Below are 27,923 nucleotides of genomic sequence, written 5' to 3' on the forward strand. Positions count from 1 at the left end.
GGCTGGCCTGCAGCGGACCATGATGTATCTGTGTATTGCTCTTCTAATCTTCTCAACGGGATTGCTGAACAGAAAAGAAAGTTAGTAAATAACAAATTTGACAATTGTCCACCATGTCTAGCAGCAATTATAATTACTTTAAGTTTGGTCAATAATTTTAATAGTGTTGTTTACTTTGTCTACAATTAAATGCCTCGTTTGTCAGATATATTTTCACTCTGTAATTTGCGTAAACAAATTCTGAAAGACTTGACCCGATCGCCTTCGCTTTGAATTAATAATAACAATAATAATAATGCGATTTACAGGTAGTCCACTTGGACTCAAGACATTGCTTATTTTTATCGAAATTATTGCTCATTAGCATATATGGAAACAAAACAGGAGTTTTGTAGTAAAGAAATAATTGATTAATCACTGTCTAATTAGTCAGTTGAAGCAGGGGAATTAATAAAATACTGTTATTATAAAATAAAAGTCAACGGATATGTTGCCATAAAACCAATGTTAAAATGAATTCTGATTTATTTTACGCTAAATGGGTAGCTAGTTAGCCTATCACAATACATATGTATATGTACATATGTTTTGTTGACTACTTATTATGTGACTACATATTTATCTATTGATTATTTATCTGTTTGTTGTTATTTGTGCACTTCCCTACTTATTTATGATGTTAAGTGCTTATGTGACTACTTATTTATATATGATTTATTCCTGATTCATTGATTTGTTGTTGTTATTTGTGCATTTCCCTCATTTATGTTGTTGACTACTTATTTATTTATTATTTATTCCTTTTTTATTGACTATTAACTTATTTATTTTTTCCTTTTATTGACTATTTACTTATTTATTTTTTCCTTTTTTATTGACTGTTTACTTATTTATTTTGTCCTTTTATTGAGGATTTACTTATTTTATTTTTCCTTTTTTATTGACTATTCACTTATTTTATTTTTTCCTTTTTTGTGGACTATTTACTTATTTATTTTTTCCTTTTTTATTGACTATTTACTTATTTATTTTTTCCTTTTTTTATTGACTATTTACTTATTTATTTTTTCCTTTTTTATTGACTTTACTTATTTATTTATTTCCTTTTTTATTGACTATTTCCTTTTTTTTTCCTTTTTATTGACTATCTACTTATTTATTCTTTCCCTTTTTATTGACTATTTACTTATTTAGTCTTTCCCTTTTTATTGACTTTACCTATTTATTTTTCCTTTTTTATTGATGATTTACTGATTTATTTTTCCCTTTTTTATTGATGATTTATTTGTCTGTTTGATGTTGTCATTTGGCCACTTGGTGAAGCTTTAAATCTCATTTTACTTCTATAATGACAATAAGAGCATTGAATTTAATTTTTTTTTAAAGCAAATTACATTTTGACTGGGAAACAAACGACTCATCGCCGTGCACGTAACACAAAAACCAACGGATGGTCTCGTGAAAGCAAGGCATGACAATGAGCTCTTGACAGGGGGGCCCCGAGGCCCGTCAGAAGCCCCTCAACGGACCTTTCTGATGAACTTGGAGCAGTCATGTGTGGCGATGTCCCGAAGTCACGAGCCCACTCCTCCCATATGGTGGGACGGAATGAACAAGTCGCCGGGGAGAGGTGAGTCACGGACGTGCGAGGACGCTTCTACTTCAGTTCAGCCGTAGACGCCGCAGGGACGTGGCCTTCAGCTGCGCCTCCGTAATGCAATTATGGCGGTATTATTATTTTTGTTAATCCCATCACTCGATGAAAGCACTTGGAAAATATGTACGGAATGGAATGAAACCGAAGACTTGTTTTGTAGCCATCCTTACTTGAAAGTAGGCTCCAGTTAAAGGGTTGAATACCACTTACGCAAATCTCATGACCCGAAATGCACATATATACTATATTATTTAGTTTATTTTATGCTCGGGTCGACTTTTGCGGGTGTTCCTCATTGTCTCGACAATTGGGTTTTATTCAGTCCTTTTGTCAAGTCCTAGTTTGTAGATTTTGCTTATTCTTACGTTTTGCGTGTGTCATGTGTTTTTCTTACAATTACCACCAATGAATTTGTTTCATATATAAGGCGCACGAGATTAGTAAACGCAGTAGTAGTCGTGTGTGGTAGTAGTAGGGGATTGTGTTATACATCGTATTGAAGTAGTATTGAATTGAATTGAATGCTTTTATTGTCATTATACAAGTATAATGAGATTTAAATGTACAAATAAATAATCAATAAATAATTAGGTTAGGAGTTAGTTATGCTGGAGCTGGGCTAAATGGAATTTCATACAATAATTAACCAATATTGATCCATATATAAGGCGCACTGCTGGTTTTTTTATCAAACTGAATTTTTGTTGTTGCGCCTTATAGTGCGGAAGATGCAACTTTTGAGGTTTTGGTTTTTATTGTTAATTTATACTTACTGCCCTAGATAGAGGTGTAGTAGTTGTAATAGTAGTATATTGAATTGAATTGAATTGAATGCTTTTATTGTCATTATACAAGTATAATGAGATTTAAGAATTTCACCAAATAGTGCAGAAATAACAACAGACATAAAAATAAATAATCAATAAATAATTCGGTTAGGAGTTAGTTATGCTTGAACTCAATGGAGCTGGCCTAAAGGGAATTTTGTACAATGATTAACCAATATTGATCCATATATACAGCGCACTGCTGGTTTTTGATAAAACTGAAGTTTTTGCTGCGCCTTATAGTGCGGAAGATGCATCTTTTGAGGTTTTGGTTTTTAATTTCATTTATACTTACTGCCCTAGATAGTGTAGTAGTTGTAATAGTAGTATTGAATTGAATTGAATGCTTTTATTGTCATTATACAAGTATGAGATTTAAAGCTTTCACAACATAGTGCACAAATAACAACAGGCATACAAATAAATAATCAATACATAATTAGGTTAGGAGTTAGTTATGCTTGAACTCAATGGAGCTGGGCTAAAGGGAATTTCATACAATGATTAACCAATATTGATCCATATATAAGGCGCACTGCTTTTTATTGTTGCGCGTTATAGTGCGGAAGATGCAACTTTTTGAGGTTTTGGTGTTTATTTTCATTTATACTTACTGCCCTGCCACTGTTTTAATTGAGTCCACAATTTCTGTCATAGAGCCCTGACAGGAAGAAAAAAAATACATTTTATTTATAAAAAAGACAACAGTGGAAATCAGTTAGCAGGAGCTCGTTAAAGAAGAGAATCTGCCAATGACCGCCAATCTTACGAAGATTAATTTTTAGATGGAAGCATCTGCGTCGCCCAAAGCAACACAACTGCTCTTCATTACCCCCAACACTTCAAAAGTTAGGAATAATAAACCAGCCCGAAAATAGCGCCCTTGCTTGCAGCAGCTGACTATGACTTTGCTAAAATACAAAACGACAAACAAAAACATTCAAATAGATCCGAACTAAATCCACTAAATGATATAACTTCTTGGTTTTGGGGAGCTGACGATAAACTCTTTATTTTTCCTCCCTAGAGCATGTGTGAGTCTTCCTTCTCTCACTCATGATCATTTTATTGTGATCATGAGGCAAAAAAATATGACAACCAATGAATGAGGATAGTTGATATGTTCTATTTCCCCCCAATAGGAAACAATGGAACATTCTTTCCCGGGGTCAAACTGTTAAACGAAACTACGCAAGTCCCTTAAGTGGCTTTTCATACAGAAAATATTAACAATATTTACGTCTTAACTTTAATGGCGAAGGCGATTGGCGTCTCACGATATATCGTTTATTTATGTATTCACGCTCTGGACTATATTGCGTGGAAATGAGTCATTTGTACGTCTTGGGCATCAAAGAGCAACTGCATTCCTGCGAAACTAGAAAAGTGCTTATTTTTCAAACGAGAAGCAGATTCAAAGACGGGCCTCAAAGACGTCTTGATTCCACGTTAGAGACGAGAAGCCCAAAAATAATAATGCTAAACCTGCAGATATTAAAATTCCTCCCTGGATAAACACTTGTTATTAAAGCTGCACCTGATGGTAAGAGGCAAAAGTCATCTAGCACCCCCACATCTGTGGAAACCATGTTCTAGTTGACTTATGTAAGTGTTTATTAATATGAGGGGAAAGACAGATGGTTAAGATTTTACGTTTTGCTCTTGTGGAGTTTGATTTCTGGAGATTAGTGTGTTAGCGGGGAGTTGAAAATTCACGGCTATGTTGCTGTCAAAGTCGTTTTTTGGGGGGCCACGTTGTAGTTTTGGTTCCATCCGGAGGGCCGTTATGTTTTCCGACGAGGCTGCCAAAATTAATCGATTCAAATTTCCCGAATATGGGATGAATAAAGTAATCTAATCTAATATAATTGACAGCTTTTCCAATCATGCAGAATGATAGATTTTTTTGGGGACATTCATATTTGTAGTACAAATCCTCTGATATTATTGATTTTTTAAAGAAAAAGTAGGAAACATGGTAAATATTCATTGTTTCCCAACCTTTTTTGAGCTGCAGCACACTTTTTGTATTGAAAAAATCTCATTGGACACCGCCATCTGAAAAAACGATGTTGCCTATATTAACAATTGTCATTCTCATCAACGTTTTATCAGCAGCAATCACATAAACCTCCAAAAATATTCCAAAATGTAATTTTTCACACTGACCTAATGGGTCAGTAAAAGTCCGGGAAATTTGGAGCTTTTCTTTAGCCTAATAATTAATAGGGCATTAAGTATGACTAAATAGTCATTTGCAGTTTGTATTTAGGGAATTTGAGCAACGATTTAAATGGTCATTATCACTTACCTTCCGGGCGACCAAAAGACGGCGACCGAAAGACGGCGACCAAAAGACTGGCGACCAATCGACTGCACACGACCTAATGTCACCAAAACAACTTCCTGAACAACTTCCGGTTCGAGTGATGCAAAAATAAGTAGTCATTTTTTTAATGGCATAATTTTATGACTTTTCTCCAAATATAACTGAAATCTTCTAACATTACGCAAAAAAATGTTTTGGCTCACCCAAACATTACGTCGGCAAAATGCATGACATAATCCTAAAGGGTGATGCGCCATCCAAATGACCGGTAAAATCTGTCAAATTTAACAATATTTTAGGCTTAGTTGTCTTTTTAGATATTGTTTTTGAGATTTTTTGGTGGTTCCATGCAGATAGACACTCATACCTGTCAACTCATACGTATTTCCCGTATTTTACTTTTTTTTTTGATCATTTCAAATTGTGTACGCTAACAACTTTTGCAAGGGATTTTTTTAAGTAGGTTTTTTTTGTAAAACCGCTGCATTTATATGGTTTGTTATCATTTAATAAGTGGAATTGCAATCTTTAATAAGGAGAGCAATTGGCCGATGTTGACAGGTATGCATACTACTACTATTACTTCCAAGTGTTCAATTTTCATTTTATTTTAACCTATAAATTCATAAATTCGCTTTTTTTTAAACGTTTTACAGTTCTTCCCATGCCTGCTCTGGTTACCAAGTTTAATGTTCCTATGCGGATTAAATTTACCGAAAGCTCTAACATGAGAGAACTCCCTGAACTTTTAATACATTTTTACTCTACGACGCGTACCCCAATTTATGTGTTGCTCACTAAACAACATTTTCCAAAACTTCCAAGGTGGACAATCCATCTTGAAGTGTCAAGTTTATGTTCCTTGAAAAGCGTAAAGTTCCCAAATTGAACATCCGAAGTGTAAATCCCATTTATTAAGACAAAGAAGCAGAAGTGGACGTTGGAGTTGGTGTTAGGTTCTAAGTGTGCGATTCCATTCCACTTGTCTTCTTAAAGCTTTTTCCTAATCTGGCAATTGACCTCCACTTGAGGTTGCACACAAATCCCACTTTGTTGAAGGTTATTAAGAGGGATTTCTCAATGGGGTCGTAATGAGATTTCATTCAATGAAGGAGACGTCGCCATGGAATTAAGGTTTAAAAAATAGTTTGTTATACTGACGTTATGGGCATTTTTCATTTTTAAGATGCTACGAAATACCACAACAAGGGACTTGAACATGATAGTAAACCATATTTTGGACACAAAGATGAAAAGAAATGAAATGAAATCCTAATTAGTCTTGGGCCCACCCACTAGAAAATTAGATTAGATCAGATGAGATTAGATAATTTTATTCATCCCGTATTCGGGAAATGTCATTGTCACAGTAGCAAGAGGGTGAGAATACAGACACAGGAAATGACATTTTAGACATAAATACATAGTTAATCAATAAATAAATAAATACATAAAAAATAAAATACAAAAAAAATCTCCAAACAGATGATGTCACACCCAGAATGAGCTGCAGATGATTATTTTTTGCCTCCTAGCTTTCTATTATCTGTTCTCTCTGAAAACATATATTTTAGCTAGGGTAGCACCAGAAAGCTAGACATGACCATCAATTCTGGTTGTGATGTCACAACCAGAATTGGTTTAATTAAAAAAAAAAAAAATTAAAAACAGTGAGTGTTCCCTTATGCTGTTTTTTTGTGAAGTGGGGATAACTATTACATTTTAAAAGGGAAAAAAAGACATATTAGGGTGAGAAATTGCATTAGTGTAATCATTTTCATTTTTTGACATGCTCGCCATTTCATGGCACCATAAAATTTTTCTAGCCCCAATTGGATTTTCATCATTTACTGTAGTTTTCCACTTGTTCTTTGTCCGTGGCTTGAGTTTCTGTGGTCATTTGAGCGCACGAGTTCAGGCCCATAAAGACCCAGTGACGTCCTGCGAGAACCTGAGATCTTCTCTATGTAACTTCCTGTCCAGCTGCACTACACCGGCGCAACAACAACAACACGCACACAGGAATGAATGATTCACTCAAACCCAGTGACATAAACACACCTGCCAAAACATTAGGAACAAGTGCACATCTCCTGATGTATCGTTGTAAGCCATTTTGTCAAAATTTGACTCCATCTCCATGCACATTTTTAAAAGTACCATTTTTTCGCTCTACAAGTTGCACTTTTTTTCAGATTTTGGCCAGCCTGTTTTGGGGTTCTTTTTTTATTGATTTTTTTTTTTTTACCCTAAATTTGTTTTTCTGATTAGTTAATTTTGAGGGTTGTTTTTTGTATTATATTTATATTTTTTTAACTTTGTTTTTTCTGGGTAATTTATTTTCAGGGCTGTTTGTTGAATTATTATTATTATTTTAAATCTTCGCTTTTCTGTTTAACTTATTTTGAAGCTTGATTTGGAATTATTTTATTTCCGCTGGCATCCAGGCTCAAGAAAAAAAATAATTAAAAAAACAACCTTCAAAATAAATTAATTAGAAAAACTGATTTGAAAAAATAATAATAATTTAAAAAAACAACTGTCAAAATAAATTAATTAGAAAAACTGAGATTTAAAAAAAAATAATTCAGAAAACAATCATCAAAATGAATTAATGAGAAAAACTGATTTTTAATAAATAATAATAATTCTAAAATACAACCATCAAAATAAATTAATTAGAAAAACTGCCATTTAAAAAATAATAATAATTCAAAAAACAACCGTCAAAATAAATTAGTAAAAAAACCTGAGTTGGTAAAAACAAATATTCCAAAAACAACCATAAAAATGAATTAATTTGAAAAACGCTTAGTTTTTTTTTTTTTTTTTAAAGTGAATGCAATACGCTTCCGTAACCCAGTCCGTTATATATATTTTTTCAGAAAAATCTGAAAAATGTTGTTAATATTACATTAACAGTTGCCTAATTAGCCTGCTGTTGTCCATCATTACTTTGACATATATTTGTTCTTATTGTCTGATCAAATAAAAAATCGCTCTGACCAAAATGCGACTTATACTCCAGTGTGGCTTTTTTTCCCTTTTCAATGTCCACCGTTTGGCTGGTGCGACTTATACTCCAAAAAATACGGCTAGTGGAACTTCATATTATTGAGCCGAAACACGGTAGGCGGAACCTTCACTTATTGAGCCGTATCGGCGGTCGCTGGAATCCGTCAAAGCCGTCTCCAACCTAGTGACAGGCTAACATCATCATCTTTGAGTCACTGCGTCGGATTCGCTCCATCACTCATTCGCCGTGTTGTTTGTTGCAGGAAAAGGGCGGAACGCCGACACTCCATCACGCATTTGGACGGCGATAGCGAGGAGACGCGATGACAGACGGCCGGTATCGCCAGTGCAGACCTGCAAGGTTATTCCTTCCCTGTAATCATTGTTACTTTGACTCTTCCAAGCGTTATGCGGTTTGATGGAGACAAATGGATGTTTGCTTTCAATACAAACTCACATACCGCGACATGAAATGCATCTGTGGAATCAAATGTGAGGGCCGTTTGGAAAAAACAAGTTCATTTAATCACCTGAAATCCGAGTAAGAAAAGGACTCGGAGTCTGTTTGGTGGTCGTTCCATGACAAAAGTGGAAATATTTGGGAAACAAAAATTCTTTATCATCTTTGGGTAAAATCAACAACTTTTTTTTAGTTGACCTACAAAAATACACCAAGAAATGAGTACGTCATTGATAGGTTGATTAATAGGTATACTTTAATATAATATAAACAATACAAGGTGGGCATCGGGTACATCTCTGGCGTTAAACTTGCAAGTGAGAATCGTCCTGGCTCGTCCTCGTCTATTCAATCCAATTGCATAAGCGAATAACACAATTAAGGTAAAAAAAAACAACTGCCACAAGAATTGTATATCAGGTCAGAAACCAAAAACAACTGCGTAAGAATTTGCACAAGTAAGCATAATAATTTTCATTCAAGGTGAACCGAGCGACAGTATTTTGAAACATTATGCGAGTATTTTCGGAAGTTGATTCGATTATGCCATCTGCCGGAATCCAAGTCAAAGCAATTTGGGAGACCTTCACAGATCTTCATTGCGAACTCAGATCAACAGTCCTCGGCCTGGAACTTGGTGACCTGTCAGGTCAATAGTCCTGAAAACAATTAAATGTTTTGGAGCCAGCTGCCATGTAGAGTGACCTCAAGCTTGCTTGGTCCCAAATTGAAATAAAGCTCATATACTAATGATTAATGCACATATATAATAACATCCCAGAATAACCACAACAGTCATTAACAGTAGTTGAGAGATTCATTGTTTTTGGCACTTTAATTGTCAAACAAGGAGACTAATGATATGGAAAAAATGGTGGATATTTACGGTTTTCGTAATTTGGGAGGAAATTAACCTCAACACCTTACAAAAATGGTCTCTGAACTTTGTTGTTTATGGGCGGAGTTTGGGTTTGATTAATTGAATACAAATGATTTAACAGCACATATTAATGAACATATTCATATTCATGTTAATGAACATATATGGTATGAAAATTTGTAAGATTGTAATTTTCATCTTTAGTCCCTTGTGTAGGTTGAAGATAAACGATGACATATACTAGACTTACACACGGAAGTAGCAATTTTTTAGCCTTGTGATCGCAATTTTGTTCATTTAACATCCAGGCTTTAAGACACGTGTCAAAGTGGCGGCCTGGGGGCCAAATCTGGCCCCCCGCATCATTTTGTGTGGCCCGGGAAAGTAAATCATGAGTGCCGACTTTCTGTTTTAGGATCAAATTAAAATGAAGAGTATAGATGTATATTCCATTTCCTGATTTTCCCCCTTTTAAATCAATAATTGTCATTTTTTAATCCATTTTTCTTTGTTTTTAGTTCAAAAATCATTTTGTAAAATCTAAAAATATATACAAAAAGCAAAAATAAACATTGTTTTATCTCTATAAAAAAACGGAATATTCAGAGCTTTTAATCCAGTTCTTTTAATCCATTTATTTAAAAAAAAATCTAAATATTATATCTAAAATGGTCCGGCCCACGTGAAATCAAGTTGACGTTAAAGCGGCCCGCGAACCAACCCGAGTCTGACACCCCTGCTTTAAGATGATTGGCCAAGAGGTTCAGAGACGGAAGTTGACGTATTTTAATTAGTATTGAGTTCCAGGTATGTGTTATGGCTGAATGCATTCTTTTTGAAGGGAACTACACAGTCACCTCTAGAGCCAGCCCTTATTGAACTATTGGACTCAATTCATCAAAAAGTATAAAAATGGCTATTAAATCAATTGGCAATATTGTCATTTGTCAAAGTTGTGTTCGCATTAAGCCCAAAATGTAAGTTTGACAAAGCAAGATGATATTTAGAGGATATTTAATCCAATCAAAACAGTCTGTCACTTCAGAAACCACACAAAAATAGTGTTTTTAGTCATTCAACTACAGTAGCATTTACGTAAACTTAAAAAAAAAATAGCCAGGTGGTTGTTCATAAAAAAAATAACTTGTCTGTTCATGTATGCGTTCTTTGATATTTTTTGTGTCTCTCTTCATCAATGACATTCTTTTCCAATTTCGATGGTTTATGACACGGGCTTCGGGGGCTCAATAAAATTAAAAATTCCAATATCCCCCCAAAATAGCATCGTATAACATATTGAAGTTGGAATTACAACGGCATTCCACAGTACTTTTCGTCGAAGTTAAACCCCATTTAATGAGTTTAACCCTTACACGTCCACAGTAATATGAATGAATGTTTTTTTCTGACTTTCCCATGGTGCTTTTCACCTGTCTACACTTTGTCAGGAGGCGGAGGAAATGAACGAAGCGAGCCAACATTGTTCTCGCGCCACATAAACATGTGCAGCTGCGTAAGAGGTAACATGCGCCAGTGTTTGTATTCCACAATTAGCTATTATTTGCACCGGCAAAGCAGGAAATGCCGGCCACGGCGACCATTCACAAATTTTTCGTGGGGTCACGCAGCTGTCAGGATGTCGTGATCGCATACTAGATTGTTGTGGTGGTTGAAAATTAAATATTTGGTGAGGAAACGGTAATTAATCTCCATCTGATTTCTGCTTTTTGTTGCTACCAAAATTGTTTGGACGTTTGTCACCTTTCGAATCGTACAATATCTCAGAAATACCACGTGCGATGAGTTTTGTTAAGATTTTCCCTTCAAAATAACACATTTGTACTCTCTATTAAAACCATGAATATGGAGCTGAAAATTGGAAATCAGGGGGAGGCTTATACGAGGGAAATTGTAAATTTCAACGATTTTAAGGCATTTTTAAGGGTGCGGCTTATACACATAAGTGGCTAATGTCATCTCATCTCATTTTCTGAACCACTTTATCCTCACTAGGGTCTTGGGGGGTGCTGGAGGCTTTCCCAGCTGACTTCACCCTGAATTGGTGGCCAGCCAATCGCAGAGCACAAGGAGACAATCAACCATTCACACTCACACTCATACCTAGGGGCAATTTAGAGTGTCCAATCAGCCTATCATGCATGTCTTTGGAATGTGGGAGGAATGTGGAGTACCCGGAGAAAACCCACGCAGGGCTGGGGAGAACATGTAGACCCGTGTGCGGTCGATTGGTCGCCGGTCTTTTGGTTGCCGTCTTTTGTTCGCCAGTCTTTTGGTCGCGGTCTGTTGGTCGCCTGGACCGCGACAACGGGCGACCAAAAGAGCGGCGACCAAAAGACCGACGACCAAAAGACCGGCGACAAAACAAGGTAAAACAACACGGTCTACGCATCAATAAAAGCCAACAATGGCCATGAGAAGTTTCACTGAGCCGACGTGTGAGTGTAGAAGAGTTTGTATGTACATGCATTGTCCCTTTTAAGAAGCTACGTCAGTCAGGGTCTTAACAAGTTTTCCAACAAAAAACAATAAAAGTCCGGGAAATTTTGAGCTTTTCTTTAGCCTAATAATTACTAGGGCATTAAGTATGGCTAAATACGTAGTCATTCGCAGTTTGTATTTAGGGAATTTGAGCAACGATTTCAATGGTAATTATCAATAAACTTCCGGGCGACCAAAAGACCGGCGACCAATCGACCGTGTACCGGTAGACCGACCTGGATTTGAACCCCACTGTGAGGCCGACGCGTTAACCACTCAGGAGGCGGCTAATATGCGAGAAAATACGGTAAATATTGTTTTAAATTCTTCGTGTCCAATCAGAAGAGCACAAAAGCTGCATCTGGTCTGGTTTGTCGTCAAAACTTTAGATGGAAACCAAATGAAGGAATAAAACGTGCAAAAATGGAATTTCTGAAAATCGGTGAGCCCTGGTGTAATCTTTAACATGTTTACATACAAACGTCTGTTGATCTCGTTCAATCCACTGACTGACAGCCCGCCGCTCGCGGCCTTTATCCGAGATAACGTAGCCTGTCTGCAGCAAGCGTTCCTGCCATTCAAATCTCCTTCCAATCTTTTCAAAGTTCACCCGACTCATAAAATCACACCATTCGACGAACAACGCGGGTTTTCCCTCTCGTGTACGTACACGTTGGCCTCTTCTTTGTCTCTCTTTGACAGACGGCTCATTTCTTTCCAGGATTAAGTTATTTTTCCCACTGACACGATCTAGACGTCCCGTTTCCAGAACGCCGATCGGGTTATCTGTCGAACGGCACGCCACCTCAGACGGTTTAACGAGACGTCTGACAGCTGCGGTTGTGCGTGTAGATATGCGCCGATGTGATTGGGCAGGGTAGAGGAATGGCAAACTGCCCAGATTTGACGAAATACCTGAACCGTGCTCGGGAAGAATTGCCTGTAATTATCCTGACATGTTGCTTGTTTACTAAGCTACCAAACTAACAACAGATGAATGGTTTTATGGCTCCGTATGAATGAATCCGGGCTCCTGGGAGGGCGTGCTATTGCCTTATACGAGTAAATAAAGGGCAAGGAGGTTCGGCAGGAGTATCAAGTCTCAAAGATAGGAAAAATGCAGTTTGTTTGTGAAGTGTTTGTTTTTGCGGGGAAATAGTCTGAAGTCTTGTTGTTGTTTTTTTTAACCACAGCTCTATCTGCTGGATTTAGAAGGATACTACACTTCTTAATAAGCTTATTATTTCTGGTTAGCAGTGGAAAGTTGATATTGTGAATTTAGCTTAATTTTATTTTTTGCTTTACATATAAGTTGACTTTTTTGATTTTTTTTTTTTGCATTTTTTTTTATTTGGTGTGCATTTTTAAGGTGATTTTTCTTCTCCCCACACACACACACACACACACAAATATATTCATTTTCTGTATTGCGTATTCTCACAAAGTTCGCAGGGGGTGCTGGAGCCTATCCCCATATGAACTATTTGTTTTTGTCTTTTAATCTTGGGCTTTTAATGAAAAGGAAAAATATATATTCAATTGTTATTTATTTACATTGTAAAATAAAAGTGAAAAGAGGAAACATTTTAGTTTTATTGATTTGATTATTGATATAGGAAAAAAAGGAATAAAAAATGGTGAAAAAAATTAAATTCATTTTTTTATATCACAAAATGTCAGTTTTTTTATATTACAAAATGTCAGTTTTTTATATTAAAAAATGTCTATATGAACTGTTTATCTTTTAATTATTAGGTTTTTTTAATAAAGGAAACATAGTTAATATATTTTAACAAATACCTACATTTGATTATTTTTATGCTAAAAAGTAAATGTGGAACACAGGAAAAATGCTGTTTCATTTATTAATTTTCGATTCCTTTAAATGCTTTTTTTGACTGAAAACAAACTGAAAATAACTAAATATTACTTTCCACCGATAATCTTCATTTGAATTTCAACATAAAACATAAAGTCGACACATTTACTTTGGCGGGCCGGATCTGGAACACACACACAAAAATATACGGGCAACAGTGTCCTTTTTTTCCTCTGAATATTATTATTCCAAAATAGCTTGAAAAGGTCAAGCAACCGTTGTTTGTGTGTGAGAATGAACTCATCGTACAACATTGTGTTTTTAGCATTCTCTGAAATAACAGACAAAACACATTAGTGGAGCTTTCCCACGCGCCCTTATCACTCGTCACCCACTTAAATATCACACGGTGACGTCAACACTCATTCTTCCAGGGCGCCTGTTGAAAAAGTCCTGTTAGCGTAGCATTTAGCCGCAATATCAAACCAATAAACCCTTGAAATCAGTTTCATTGAGACCAAATTTAGTTTCCGTTTATATTGTGTGATGGCTTCCGAAGCTTCCTATGTGGAATTTGCAAATTCTACTTGGGTGGGTTTTCTCTGGGGACATCCTCCCACATTCCAAAACCATGCGTGCTAGGCTAATTGTATGCTAAATTGCCCCTACTTATTTATGTTTAATATGTTGACTACTTATTTATTGATCATTTATTTATTTATTTTTTTGCTTATTTAGCAGTTTGTTTGTTCATTTGTTTGTTTGTTGTTGTTATTTTTGCACTACTTATTTATGTTGTGACTACTTATTTATTGAATATTTATTATTATTTGCTTATTTAGCAGTTTGTTTTTTGTTGTTGTTATTTTTTCACTTCCCTACTTATTTACGTTGAGACTGTACTTATTTATTGATCATGTATTTATTATTATTATTATTTTGCTTTTTTAGCAGTTTGTTTGTTCATTTATTGTTATTTTTGCACTTCCCTACTTAGGTTGTGACTACTTATTTATTGATCATTTATTTATGATTATTATTTTGTGCTTATTAAGCAGTTTGTTTGTTGTTATTTTTGCAATTCCCTCATTATTTATGTTGTGACTACTTATTTATTGATCATTTATTTATCATTATTATTTTTACCTTATTTAATAGTTTGGTTGTTGTTATTTTTTGCACTTCCCTACTTATTTATGTTGTGACTACTTATTTATTGATCATTTAATATTATTATTTGCTTATTAGGCAGTTTATTTGTTTGTTTGTTGTTGTTATTTTTGCACTTCCCTACTTATTTATGTTGTGACTACTTATTTAGTGATCATTTATTTATTATTAATATTATTTTTCGCTTATTTAGCAGTTTGTTTGTTTGTTGTTGTTATTTTTGCAGTAACCCTCCTTATTTATGTTGTGACTACTTATTATGTTGACTACTTGTTTATTTATTCCTTATTTATTGATTATTTATTTGTCTGTTTATTTGTTGTTGTTATTTGTGCACTTCGTGGTGAAGCTTTAAATGTCATTATACTTGACAATAAAAGCATTCAATTTAATTCAATTGATATCCGTCTCCTCCCGCCTGGTACCTATAGTTAGCTGGGATAGGCTCCAGCACCCCCCGCGACCCTCGTTCGGAAAACGAATGAATCCGTGAGTCACGATCATTCATTTTTTTTGCTATGTAAACACATGATAGTGAGACTACCATTATTGTTTTTAATGTCAAATACTTTATTTGTGTAAAAACCTCAATCAGTGCATTTTATAAAACTAGTTACAATTCTCCGAATAGCTCATATACTGTAAGACGGGTACAAAAAAGCCACTGTACACTGAAAAGCACCTCTGACCCCAAACAAAGGAATTGGCCGTGTCGACGTCACCTCGTCCAAATTTCCGACAGCGTTTCCTGCCGCGCAGGAAGCGTGTTTCTCCCGTTAGTGGGCTGAGCAAACACGATAGCTGGCCTACTTTACACCCTCTCGTCATTCAACCTTCATTTTTTTTCACCCCGGTTGATATACGACAACGCCAACGACAACAATGGCGGCGCTACTCATTGTTCGACAAAAAAAAATGCTGTACAGGCCCGAAAGTTGGGCGGGTCAGACGGGCGGCGTGCTGTAGCGGATCTCCGACCCGAATTTGGCGACGGGCGGAGCGGGGGGAGGTTTCTGCTTTTTTAGCAGCATGGCGTGTTTGACGATGGCCTCCTCGTTAGCGTAGACGGGCGTGTCAGCATCGTCCGAGTGGTAGCCCGACTGGTAGCCGCTCGTCTGGTTGGACGAACCCGACGCCAGGGATTCTTTGCTCTTACAGCGCAGAAGTTGGCTGATTGGCCGGAAAAAAAATGGGAATTTTCATAAAATGTGGGTTGGTTTTTTTTTTTTTAAAAGGACAAAGGCGAAGATGGCCTTACCTAAAGTTGACCGTCGTTAGAAGTTGAGGGTTCAAAGCTTTTGCCTCCTCTGCTGAAGTGTCCATGTGACCCTCCTAATTAAAAATAATAATTAAAAATGATTATAAATGACAATCTCCTTTTTTTTTTAAATGATTGTTTTGGAGGTGTTTTGCTGCATTGGTATCAAAATTGCTATAAGAAGCAATTTTTTGTTGTTGTTGTTGTAGTGTTGCAACATTTTTTTCAGTGTTTTTTTAAATGTGCACATGTAAACAGAGAGAAAGTGAATGAATTAAAAAAATTACGTTATTATCGTGGTCAAGTGAAAGATTTAATTTCACGTAATTTTTCGTAAAATCACAACTTTCAGCTAACTTTTTTATGTGCTGTTTTCATTATGTTAACAATAAAAAACAAACTCATGCCATCAACAAAAATAGATTGAATGACGGAATTAAAATTTATAAACACATTAAACATTTGACATTCAATTTCCAAACGTATTTTAGGAACATCACAACATTAAAGTGACTTCTTTTTACACATTTTTTTGATTTTACATACCATATTTATTTTATTTGTAGAATATGAAGTTATTCTTATTAAACTGCAACATTGATCTAACATAAAATTAAAATGTATTCATTGGAGCATTTTAATTTCCCTGGCGTGTACCCCTAAAACAACTACTGTAAAAACAAACCCCAAAGAAATCTTCAGATTTTGCAACTTAATTTTACGAAAATTACAACTTCTCATTCACTTTTAGTTTGGTTTAGAAAATAATTTTAGTCTTTTAAAGTAACTGCAAAAAGATTCTGACCATGACACTGCTGTGCTCCACAGGGACGTCGTCAAACGTCTTCACGCTGAGCCTCCGACCGCACGTCTCGCCTTGCCTGCTTCCCAAAAGACAATGTCGGTGGACTCAACCGTGCCGTAAAACGGTATTCTCGGAGACGCAACTCATACCCGAAAGACAGAGCATTGTCATAGTGCGGCTGGATGTCCAGGACGTCTCTGCTCTGACCCGGAACCCCCATGGCGTCGCCTCCTACCGTTATCGGGATGTAGTCCTTACCATCCTAGAGGTGAGACCCCCGTTCACGTTAAACCATTTTTTCCCAACCAAAACTGAGAAATGCGTTTTCCTTTCCAAAACCACCTGCTAAAAATCCATATTTCTCAAAAATATAAGAGTAGATCATTTTTACTTGGTCATTTCTTTGGCATTTTCAAGTTCATTCAATCAGTTTCCATACTGCTTATCCTCACAATGGGGGTGCTGAAGCATATCCCAGCCAAAATATGGGCACCAGGTGGGGGACACCCTGAATTGGTAGTCAGCCAATCACAGGGCACAAGCAGACAAAGGACAACCAATCATACCTAGGGGCAATTTATAGTGTCCAACCATACATGTTTTGATGTTGAGACAGATAACCGATCATAGCTAGCAGAAATTTAGTGTTTAATTAGCCTAGCATGCTTTTTTTGGGATGTGGGAGGAAACCGGAGTACCCGGAGAAACCCCACGAGAACGTGCAAACTCCACACAGGAAGATCTGGACCTGGGATCGGACCCCCAAATTTTGATATCTGGCAAAAATGGCTACCTGGTGCGCGCTGGCCTGTAGCAGGTTGCCCAGATGCTCCACCAGTTCGGCGAATGTCGGTCTGTCTGTAGGACGGTCCAGCCAGCAATCCAGCATGGTCTGATATCTGCAATCACCAATGGAATTCGCAGGTTTCTCAATAAACGTGAAACTGCGATTAACGTCCTGGTGACTCACATTTCCGAAGTGGCATACTCCGGCGGACGCATCCTGGTGCCTTCTTTAAGTCTTCGGCAGAAAGTCTCGTCAATGCAGACCCCGGGGTAAGGAGACGCTCCTGGAAATCGTACAAAGAGTGCGGAGATTAGAGGAGACCCCAAATCCCAGCCTTGGCCAGTTGGAGCCCCAGTTTTAGGGTGTGGTTAGATGACACAAGAGTATAAAACAAGTGTTTTGGTGTTGAAATATCTCAGTCAGGTTCCGGCTGGGTGTCGTGTGAGTGCCAGGATAATTTCAAGTACACCCCCGGACCCGCGGGGGGCCATTGACACTCAGCGCACCCGTGCCCTGTCCGTATTTGTTCCGCCCCTGGTCGTACAGACTGTACAGGAATGATCTTGTTGATGTTTACCCAGTGAGAAGATCTCCCAGAGCAGGACTCCAAAGGACCACACATCGCTCTGGGTGGTGTAGACCCGGTCAAAAATGGTTTCTGGAGCCATCCACTTGAGAGGAAGACGTGCCTACAAGGAAATCACGATGTTAAACCTAACCCACGTTCCGTCCGTGTTGTGAGTTTAGGGATTGGGTCAATGTGATTGGAGGCTATTCCAGGTTTGATACTAACGTCTCCCTTGCGGACGTAGTCGGGGTCCTTGTAGACGTCCCTGGCCAGACCAAAGTCGCAGATCTTCACCACGTTGTTCTCGGAGAGCAGAATGTTCCTTGCGGCAAGATCTCTGTGGATGCACTGGAATTGACATTTTTCGGTTAGCGCCGTGGCGTTTGAAAGGCGCCGCCATCTTGGGTTGTTCTTTCACCTTGCGAGAGGACAGGAACTCCATGCCTTTGGCCACCTGGAAACTGTAGGAGATCAGGTCCTCCATAGTTAGGTGGTCTTCGTCTGTGCTCTCTGAAATGCACGGTGGGCGTCAAAGGAGGAGAAACCCGGACCCCCAGAGGCGATTTTGCTGAATCAGCGTACCGTCCTGAGAGTCCGTATGGCTGCTTGAAGGTCTGTCGGCCGTTCCCGTACAAATGTCCAGCTGCGCGACCTTCCCCAGACCGAGATCTCCCTCCATTACGTCGTCTTCTGCGGATGTCCATCGCCGGCTGTCGGTTCTCTTTCGCTTTGGACAGCAGAAGATTAAGAATTAGTGCTATAAAATGAGTGGCTATACCGCGCCGATCCGTTGATCCATCTACCTTGAACGGACTGTATTCTGCACGCTTGCTCTTCAGGTAGCTCGAAAGGTTTCCGTGTTTGCAGTACTCCACGATGACCATGAGAGGGCCTAGAGTGGCGGGGAGTGCTGTTATTTCATATTTTCAGTAATTTTTTGCTTGACCTACTGTATACTCCAAACATTAATGGACCTAAAATTTCTGGAACAGAACGAGAGAGACGTTTTCACCACTAAAATTGTGGCTTTAAACCAAATTGGCAATTTTTGGCAATGACTTTATGAGTCTATTTTGTAGCGACCAGTATTTTAGATATGCCTACCAATTGGAATCTAGATTAGATTAGAACTTTATTTCATCCCGTATTCGGGAAATTTCCTTGGTTGCAGTAGCAAGACAGACACAGAAGACATTGTAGACCTAGGTAAAAAAACTGGAGCCACACACAGGCAGTCCACAAGGTGGGGACCTTCTGCAGACTGAGACTGAAGTTAAATATGCCTTATCACTCTTTCAAGATGTTAGAATTTTTAAACCTGACCAATCCAGTTTTGGGGGTCTGCATTAGGGTGCTTCATACCTAATGGCCTGTTAGCCATGTCTATCTGGCCATGAGTATTTTAAGGTATTTCTTTACTGCAATGATTGTGTAATTACGTAGCAGGTTTAAATGTTTGTCACGCATAAACTCCGCCCACTTACCGCCAGTCTTGGTGCAGGCTCCCAGTAGATTGACGACATTGAGGTGATGTCCGATGTGGATGAGGATTTTCAGTTCCGACATCAGAGCTCGGAATTCGCTAGACGTGGCTCCCTCTGAGGCACGTGATTGGTCCAACATTTAAACTCCAATCTCTCATTGGACATATGCTATGAACTTGTATGATTTGGAACTCACCTTTAAGCATTTTTACTGCAACGGTGGTGCAGGTGGCGACTTTCTCGATGCCGAAAGCGGCGGCTTCCACCACCTGGCCGAACGCGCCTCGTCCCAGTGGATCACCTTGAAATGTTTAACATTTTTAGTTAGGTTGGTTAGAGAGTAAATTAACCTTTGGCGTCGACAGAAAGCACGGTTGACGACCCATTTTTGTTGGATTTATATTTTTTACATCTAATTGTCACGTCCAGACTTTTAAAAATGCCACAAAATGAGTAACGATGAACAAATTGGCTGCCGTGGATGGATCAAGATGTCAAATTTCTTTGGGCTGGGACAGATGGCTAATTCTCCCGGTCAAAATAGACTATAGATAATAGTAAGGTATAGTTTAAGGAGCCTTCAGCAATCGATTTTTAATGAAGTTTTTCAAGAAAATGTGTGATTATTTTGTAATGCTACTTATAGTCATGTAGCATGCACTTTACGTTAAATTAAATCAATTTATCCGTCAGATCTTCCGGTTAAATATTTTTTTATTCAAAATTCGCCATTCTCTGTGGCCCGCAAAATCCAATTATATATAAAAAATAATAATAATGAAATAAAATTTCGGTAATTATTCATGAAAGATCACAAAATATGAAATTTGAGATTTTTTTTAGTTTTTTGGGTGGAAAAAGGTTTTAAAATTTGACAGATATTTGAAAAGATGATAATTTTCTATATTTTCTTCACTATATATCCAAATATTTTTTCTATAATATGAAACTGAATATAATTGGGAATTTGATTTCAAAACTACATATTTAAAAAAATAAAATAAAAAGATAAATGAGAATATTTGCTAATAAGTAGCTTCAAAAAAAAGAGGATTTGGACATTTCTTAGGTCAACAATGTCTCTAAAATAAGAATAAATAAGAGAAAATAGCTTTAATTGGTTCGCCCATTAGCCAAAACACCGTTGGTCCTCCTCCACCATAACCCTGAATTGAACAAAATGAGCAAATACCCAAATAAAAGCCACTCCCTTACCTAGCTTTAGCCTGTCCCGGGGGAACTCCCACTTATTGGCGTCGTAGGTGAGCCTCTCGCACTGCTCATCCATTGGCACGTCCTCCGAGTCGAGGATCATGGAGAGGTACCCCGTCTTCAGATCGCCTCCGTTGGGCTGCAACAGACCGTCGTTTGTTTGACCTTGTCGCACCGCCGCGTGTTTACGGCCAAGCTCTCGCCGCTAAAAAGGGGCCCGAACGGGGGTGCGTGACTTCCGTGACCCCGTTGTTAACCTTGCACAAAAGGCAGCAGTCGCTTCTAATCAGTCATCGTATTTGTGTTACCCAACTGTGTGTGTGTGTGTGGGTGGGATTAGGGTGTAAGGGGCCCCCCAGAATTGGATAGGAAATTGCCTCTCACATACACACGAGCACTGTTCCCTCTAAGCTGCGCGCGTGCGCAATTGCGCACTACTCTCGTCTTCTCTGCGCAGCAGAAATCCTATGGCGCGCAGTAAAAAAAAAAAAACGGATTTTTTTTTTTTTTTTTTTTTTTTTTTTTTTTTTTTTTTTTTTTTTTTTTTTTTTTTTTTTTTTTTTTTTTTTACCCCTTTCTTCATGATGGGCTCGGTTCTAATGTCCAAAGAGCTCCAGTATTTGTATTTAATCATTAAACGCTGTTTTCGGCTGGATTTGACCGAATTTGAGAGCATTTTGAGCTGTTTGGCGAATGGACGTATATAGACGTTTTTTTGCCTCCATCGCGATATCATCACGACATTTTACCAAGGAATTCACTTCCCTGGGCTCGGTTCTAATGTCCAAAGAGCTCCAGTATTTGTATTTAATCATTAAATGCTGTTTTAGGATGGATTTGACCCGATTGCTGTCATTTTACGGCTCGGTTCTGCTACATCTGCCCGCCCAAGAGTGCTTATTCCCGGGCTGCCATTGATGGTAGACTAACATTGATTTTTACTATAATTTGGACAACACCGGCGGCGGGCCGGATTAAAAATCCTAACGGGCCGTATATGGCCCGCGGGCCGAGGTTGAAAAACTTGTACACACACGATCCGGGGGCGGGGCGAGCGCGCGAATCCCGTTTCGGCGAAACCTCCGTTCGGCCGAATGAACGTTCGGCGGAACGTCCATTCGGCGTCCTGCCCGTCTGTCAAACGTCCGTCGGCGAAACGTCTTTAGGCGAATCATCCGAGTACCGATGATGTCGCTCACACTGGTACTCAGTGCGCTCAGGGAGGTTGACTTTCTGCTCAGACCAACGAAAAATTAGAGGGAACATTGCACACGAGTGAACAAAATCTCATGTACAGGACGGTATGTGTGAGAGTTGGAAATGCTTACTCGTTTTCTTCCGCGAATGAAAAAGACGATGATAAGCCAGAAAAACATGGCGATGACCACCGAGCCGATGGGAACGATGAGCTCCACGTTGGTTTTTTCCTCCGCACCTGCCACAAAATGGAGGAAAATTGTACAGTTATGATAAATGGGTTTTTATTTTTGATTTGAGATTTTTATCGGGCTCAAGTTATTTCAATGATGGCTTTTTGAAACACATTTTTAGTGTCAATGGCGGCTTTTAGTGCAGTTCTGGGGTCATGGGTTCGAACCCAGGTGGATCCTCACTGTGTGGAGTTTGCATGTTGTCCCAGGGCTTGCGTGGGTTTTCTCCGAGTACTCTGGATCCCTCACAAATCCCCAAAACATGTATTGTTGGACACTATAAACGACCTTTAGTTATGATTGGTTGCCCTTTGTCTCCTGGTGCCGTGTGATTGGGTGGCCACCAATTCAGGGTGTCCCTCGCCTGGTGCCCGAAGTCAGCTGGGATAGGCTCCAGCACCCCCACGATGTGGGGATAAGCGATGCAGAAAATGAATGAATAAATGAATGAATTTTCATTGTTATTGGTTATGCTTCAAGTTGCATTTTAAATACTTTATAGAATAATATAACAAAAGTTGTATTAATCTGATTCATTCATTTTCTGTGCTGCTTATCCCCACATCGTGGGGGGTGCTGGAGCCTATCCCACCCAACTATGGGCACCAGGTGGGCAACACCCTGAATTGGTGGCCAGCCAATTACAGGGCACAAGGACACAAACAAACAATCATAACTAGGGACAATTTAGAGTTTTAAAACTAATTGTCAGAATCCACCGGGATTTGAACCATCGATCTCAGAACTTTGAGGCGGACATGCTAACCACCGGTCTGGCTTTCATAGTTTATGAATATAGCAAGAAAGACGGACAGATTACAGGGGAATTATCATATTAATATATTTAAGAACTCCAATTTTTGTAAGGATTCAGCACACCTAATGATTTTGAACAGGCAAAAAGAGCGGTCTACACTTTCAAACGAGGTCTCTCTCTCTCTCTCTCTCTCTCTCTCTCTCTCTCTCTCTCTCTCTCTCTCTCTTTCTTTGTGATGTGCGCGCACTAATTTGGGGTGTCTATCTCGTTAGCAGCGGCGCCCTCATTTTACGCGGGTGCACGTTCTGCTGGCGAGCGCAGCGTCACGTAGACGGCTTTGTTGGCGCAGCGGTCGACTTGGAAGGCCGGCAACTTTCTTTTGTCACAGAGTCCTTCCATTGTTCGGGTTGGAGGATGTGCACCGACAAGGCGGGACAGGGTGGGCTTCCCGTCGGCAGGAAGTTTGTTCTCCGTTTTTATCTTTGATATCGAAAAGGTTAAATATAAATGATACGGTGATAGTTTCGCCAGGGGGTTCGCGGCAAAACAGGAAATGCTGCATCATATGGAATGGAATGACCCAGATGGAAAATAGGATGGAAAATAAATAGCAATATAATTTTGGGTTGCTGAAAAAGAAATTGTAAAAAAAAACAAATAAAATAATAATTTAATATATATATATATATATATATATATATATATATATATATATATATAATATTTTTTATTATTATTTAATTTTGATTTTTTTGCCATTTTTTTCAGCTATATATATATATATATATATATATATATATATATATATGCCTCACAGCTCTGGGGTCTTAGGTTCAAATCCAGGTCACGTCCACCTGTGTGGAGTTTGCATGTTCTCCCCCTGGGCCCATGTGGGTTTTCTCCGGGTACTCCAGTTTCCTCCCACATTCCAAAAACATGCATGGTAAGGTGATTGGACACTCTAAATTGCCCCTAGGTATGAGTGTGAGCGTGAATGGTTGTTTGTCTCCTCGTGCCCTGCGATTGGCTGGCCACCGATTCAGGGTGTCCCCTGCCTCTTGCCCGGAGACAGCTGGGATTGGCTCCAGCACCCCCCTGCGACCCTAATGAGGATAAAGTGGTTCATAAAATGAGATGAGATGAGATATAGTTTGAATTTTCTTTTTACAATTATTTTAAGTTTTGTAATATTTTTGTCCCTATTTTCTACATTTTTTTTCATTTTTATGATTTACAATTTTGTTTTTTTGCTGCATTATTGCACGTTTTTGGTTTGTTTTTCCAGTATCTGTGTTCTAAACCAGTGGCCAACCAAATGCAAGGTTCAAAGAGACAAAGGACAACCATTCATGCTCACACTGGTGGCATGTTAGCATACAATTAGCCTAGCATGCATGTTATTGGGATTAGTAGGAAAACGGAGTACCCGGAGAAAACCCATGCAAGCCCGGGAGAACACGCAAACTCCACACATTGAGGACCCACTTGGGATCGAACCCTCGATCCCAGGCCGCATTATGTTATAGTAATATATAACAGATTGAAGAAAAAAAAACATTGCTAGTGGAAATAGTTTGGAAGACAAATTTGCAATCCAATCCCATCCTGACCTTCAGTCGTCAAGAAGGCCTGCGAGGTGTCGCAGCCGCGGGAATTGCAAGCAGAGCAACTGTACAAACCGCCGTCCTCCTGTTTGACGCGTTGGATGGTCAGCACTTGACCGCGCTGGCTCAGGATCACGCCTGAAAAGAAGTGGAGGACGTTAGGCCAAAAAAGAACAAAAGACTGGAAGATTTGTCTGACTCAAAACCAAGGGGCATCTCACCTGAGCCCTCCACCACCGTGTGGTTGTTTTTGGTCCACAGCACCTTTGGGTCAGGGGTGCCGGTGGCATCGCAAAGGAGCGTGACGGTGGTGCTCACGTTGACTTTTTGGTCGGTGAGGTTATTGAGGATCCTTGGAAACTCCAGACCTGGGAAATGTTTAAAATACTACCTGATCAAGACATTACATGCCATTGTACAAAAAAATGCAACATATCAATGAGGGCTGGCTCTAGAGGTGACTGTGTAGTTGCCTTCAAAAAGAATATATTCCGCCAAAGCGCATACCTGGAACTCAATTCCTAATGCATATTTACATATATATGTTCATTAACATGAATTTAAATATGTTCATTAATATGTGCTGTCCTTTATTAAATCAAACAAACTCAAACAGCCATCCAATAAAAAGGAATCCCGATTTTCCACATGCTTTGCTTGAGCACAAAAAATGGCGTCAAACATTTAACAGCACTATAGTCATTTTGAATGGTGATTTTTCTGGTTTAGTATTTTTTTTCAAAGTTGTATTTTTTTGTAAGATTTTCTTCAATTCTTTTTTTACGCAAACTGTACCGTTTAATATAAAAAATATATATTTTTGCCAGATTTTTAGCCAGTTCTTCAAGGGGTTTATTATCATATTTTTATTAAATATTTGTAATTATGTTTCAAAATGTTAGTGAAAATTTTGTGGTTTTTTTTTACCTAGATTTGTTTTGTTGAGTGATTCGGAGAAATATTTAAAGTTCCAAAAATGAAAAAAATGAAAATAAAATAGCTCATTCTACCTTTGAGTGACAGGTAGCGCAGCAGACAAGTCCTCTCTCGGGTCTTGATGTTCTCCACCTGACAGGCGTAAAGACCCTCATCCTGGCGGGACGCGTTCGGCAGCAGCAGCTCCAGGCTCACGTTGGCGCCACGCTCCCCTTCAGACGCGGCGCGGCGCAACAGCGGCGTGGACGGCAGCGCCAACGAGCGGCAGGGCTGAGCACCTGCCGCCCGCTCCCAACCGGACACGTTGGTCACGTGAAACCAGGTGAGGTTGTCGTAGATCAGGCCGTCTGCCTTACAGCGCAGAGCCACGGGTTCTTCTTCTACGGGCTCGGACGGCGACAAGCTCACCGCCAAGCCTCCTACGGATACACGCGAGTCCGACGTCTATCAATCCGAGTTTTTACTTGCAATTTTAATGTTAGACTCTTGTCAAAGAACAGTCAAAAATATATGACCAGGACTAAGATCCATAACTATTAAAATCGTCGATAGGAAACCTGTGGGCCCCGGGCCGGAAATGGCCCACTGGGGTTCAAACCATGGTCAAAGGTGAGTGAGAAAAGAGTCAAAATATTGGGTTTTTTTAAAAAGAAAACTTACGCGTCACGTGGAAGAAAATGACACGGGAATCTTTTCCCATTTTGTTAGCCGCAGTGCAACGGTAGAGGGCGTGAACTTCGGCTTTCTGGAATTTCAGTGAGCTCACCATTTTCTAGAATTGAAAAAATAACCAGTATTTTACCCGCTTATCCAAGTTTTTTCTTACTACTGTGAAGAGAAGTCCAACCATGATGCATTTGGTTTGGTTTAATTTCCCCTAACGGTAAATTTTGGTTCTTGTGAACTAATCACCAAATATAATGGATTCATTTTTGGACCATGCACCACTAAAATAAGACTTTTTGGGGGGTAAAAGGGGAGAAACTATTTTACCTTCTGGGCATGATCGACATCTGAGGAGATCCGTTCCACGGGGTTGTGCCCGGTGCCGTTGTGGATGTCCTGCCAAGATTTGCAGTGGACGATTTGCACCTCTGATTGCAACAGTTCAGGCCTGTATTGTGAGGCGCAAATCGGAGTGGGTGAAACAAAACAACAAACTGTTGCGCCATTAAAAAAAATCTCTTTTGAAAAATGTGTGTTTAACAAATAAAAGTTGAGTTTACACAATTAGAGAAGGTGAAGAAATTCATCTATTAGGATCCGACAGCCGTTTCTGGTCACCATAAAAAAATTCAACTCTCTACGTTGCACGGTTTGGACAAACGTAACGAGAGACTCTTAACATACACACACTCACACACACATAAATCACGCGTTATAAGGATTATAGACAAAAAATAATATGAAAAACTTAAAACCCTAAAAGCACTGATGTTTTTTAGAAAACCTCCCAAAACAAGTAAATGGGCAAACAAAAAAATCTGAGAAAAATATAGATATGGAGAAAAACTGAGAATCATTAACATTGAGCAAAAAAAATCATGACAAGAAGTAATTAAAATATGACTGACAAGACATACTGAATTTTCTCAAACCTGACTAAAACAAATATAGCCCCTCATGCTGAGTTTGTTTCCTTGCCCCGCATTGTCTTCCCGCGTAAAAGCAAATCACGCGGCTTTATCTTCCCCCACAAAGAAGACAACAACCAACTGCTGCTTCCGTTTGTTTTCATTCAACTTCCTTGTTTAGCGAGGTTGCATTTTGAGCTGAATGCACCATTTCGGTTGAATCGGCAAATCAAGGACGGCCGAAAAGGAACACAACAGGAAATGTGGCGTTCGAGGAAGCCGCGGGATGTGCGGACGGCAGATAAGACGCCTCCACCGGCTCTTCTCTCCAAGCTTTCGTGTAACCGCTTAGTATCTGCTAACGATCAACTCCCGACCATCTGATCTTCCAATCTGGTAAGTGTCACATCTTGTTAGGGTTTTGAATGCAGGTGTGTGTGTGTGTTTTGCCTCGTGTCCCTCTGGGCTTCCCTTACTCTTGTAACCAGCAGATTGATAATCAGCTCTTGTCAGTCTATTTAAACCCGTGTGTTTGTCAGTCATTGTTGGATTGTCTACCTTGTTTGTTTCATACCAAGTTTCCATGCCAAGTTCCTCATTACCCCGTGTCTTTTCCCGTCAGGTTTGATTTTGTTATTTGTTTAGATTAGATTAGAGAACTTTATTCATCCCGTATTAGGGAAATTTCATTAGATTAGATAACTTTATTCATTCCGTATTCGGGAAATTTCATATGATGCTAAGTCCTTGTTTTTTTCGTTATACCCTTGCAACGTTTTTCTTAAAGGTTTTGTGAGAGTACTCCATTTCAAGACCTCTACTGCGTCCCTGCATTTGGGTCCAACTACGACG

General features: G+C 38.8%; 2 protein-coding genes across 2 annotated transcripts in view; one reads left to right on the top strand and one right to left on the bottom strand.

Annotated features, from left to right (window-relative positions):
* Nucleotides 1-17,037, top strand: LOC144079200 (uncharacterized). Its single transcript, XM_077607815.1, has 4 exons — nucleotides 1-80; nucleotides 1,493-1,630; nucleotides 8,092-8,189; nucleotides 16,743-17,037. Exons 1-4 carry the CDS (start codon nucleotides 20-22, stop codon nucleotides 16,767-16,769), a joined length of 324 nt encoding a protein of 107 aa, XP_077463941.1. The 5' UTR covers nucleotides 1-19; the 3' UTR covers nucleotides 16,770-17,037.
* The window catches only part of kdr (kinase insert domain receptor (a type III receptor tyrosine kinase)), a 17,343-nt gene continuing 4,650 nt past the window's right edge, over nucleotides 15,231-27,923 (bottom strand). The window contains exons 11-30 of the mRNA XM_077607813.1: nucleotides 26,491-26,611; nucleotides 26,158-26,269; nucleotides 25,572-25,916; nucleotides 24,783-24,929; nucleotides 24,568-24,699; nucleotides 22,099-22,205; nucleotides 20,774-20,909; nucleotides 19,755-19,859; nucleotides 19,559-19,672; nucleotides 18,878-18,966; nucleotides 18,657-18,801; nucleotides 18,493-18,584; nucleotides 18,300-18,422; nucleotides 18,084-18,195; nucleotides 17,690-17,789; nucleotides 17,513-17,618; nucleotides 16,869-16,981; nucleotides 16,720-16,795; nucleotides 15,915-15,988; nucleotides 15,231-15,826 (exon numbers count right to left, since the gene is read on the bottom strand). Of these exons, the coding sequence (XP_077463939.1) occupies nucleotides 15,601-15,826; nucleotides 15,915-15,988; nucleotides 16,720-16,795; nucleotides 16,869-16,981; nucleotides 17,513-17,618; nucleotides 17,690-17,789; nucleotides 18,084-18,195; nucleotides 18,300-18,422; nucleotides 18,493-18,584; nucleotides 18,657-18,801; nucleotides 18,878-18,966; nucleotides 19,559-19,672; nucleotides 19,755-19,859; nucleotides 20,774-20,909; nucleotides 22,099-22,205; nucleotides 24,568-24,699; nucleotides 24,783-24,929; nucleotides 25,572-25,916; nucleotides 26,158-26,269; nucleotides 26,491-26,611 (2,575 nt within the window). The 3' untranslated portion in view covers nucleotides 15,231-15,600. The remainder of the gene's footprint in view (nucleotides 15,827-15,914; nucleotides 15,989-16,719; nucleotides 16,796-16,868; nucleotides 16,982-17,512; nucleotides 17,619-17,689; nucleotides 17,790-18,083; nucleotides 18,196-18,299; nucleotides 18,423-18,492; nucleotides 18,585-18,656; nucleotides 18,802-18,877; nucleotides 18,967-19,558; nucleotides 19,673-19,754; nucleotides 19,860-20,773; nucleotides 20,910-22,098; nucleotides 22,206-24,567; nucleotides 24,700-24,782; nucleotides 24,930-25,571; nucleotides 25,917-26,157; nucleotides 26,270-26,490; nucleotides 26,612-27,923) is intronic.

The sequence above is a fragment of the Stigmatopora argus genome, chromosome 8 (genome assembly GCF_051989625.1).
Source record: "Stigmatopora argus isolate UIUO_Sarg chromosome 8, RoL_Sarg_1.0, whole genome shotgun sequence".
In the NCBI taxonomy this organism is placed as follows: Eukaryota; Metazoa; Chordata; class Actinopteri; order Syngnathiformes; family Syngnathidae; genus Stigmatopora; species Stigmatopora argus.

What these genes read in the sequence shown, in the direction of transcription:
- LOC144079200 (XM_077607815.1), top strand. Translation starts at nt 20, where the DNA reads ATGATGTATCTGTGTATTGCTCTTCTAATCTTCTCAACGGGATTGCTG. An exon ending in GAACAAGTCGCCGGGGAGAG is followed by an intron (nt 1,631 to 8,091) that starts GTGAGTCACGGA and finishes TGTTTGTTGCAG; the next exon opens with GAAAAGGGCGGAACGCCGAC. An exon ending in CGCCAGTGCAGACCTGCAAG is followed by an intron (nt 8,190 to 16,742) that starts GTTATTCCTTCC and finishes TGTGCTCCACAG; the next exon opens with GGACGTCGTCAAACGTCTTC.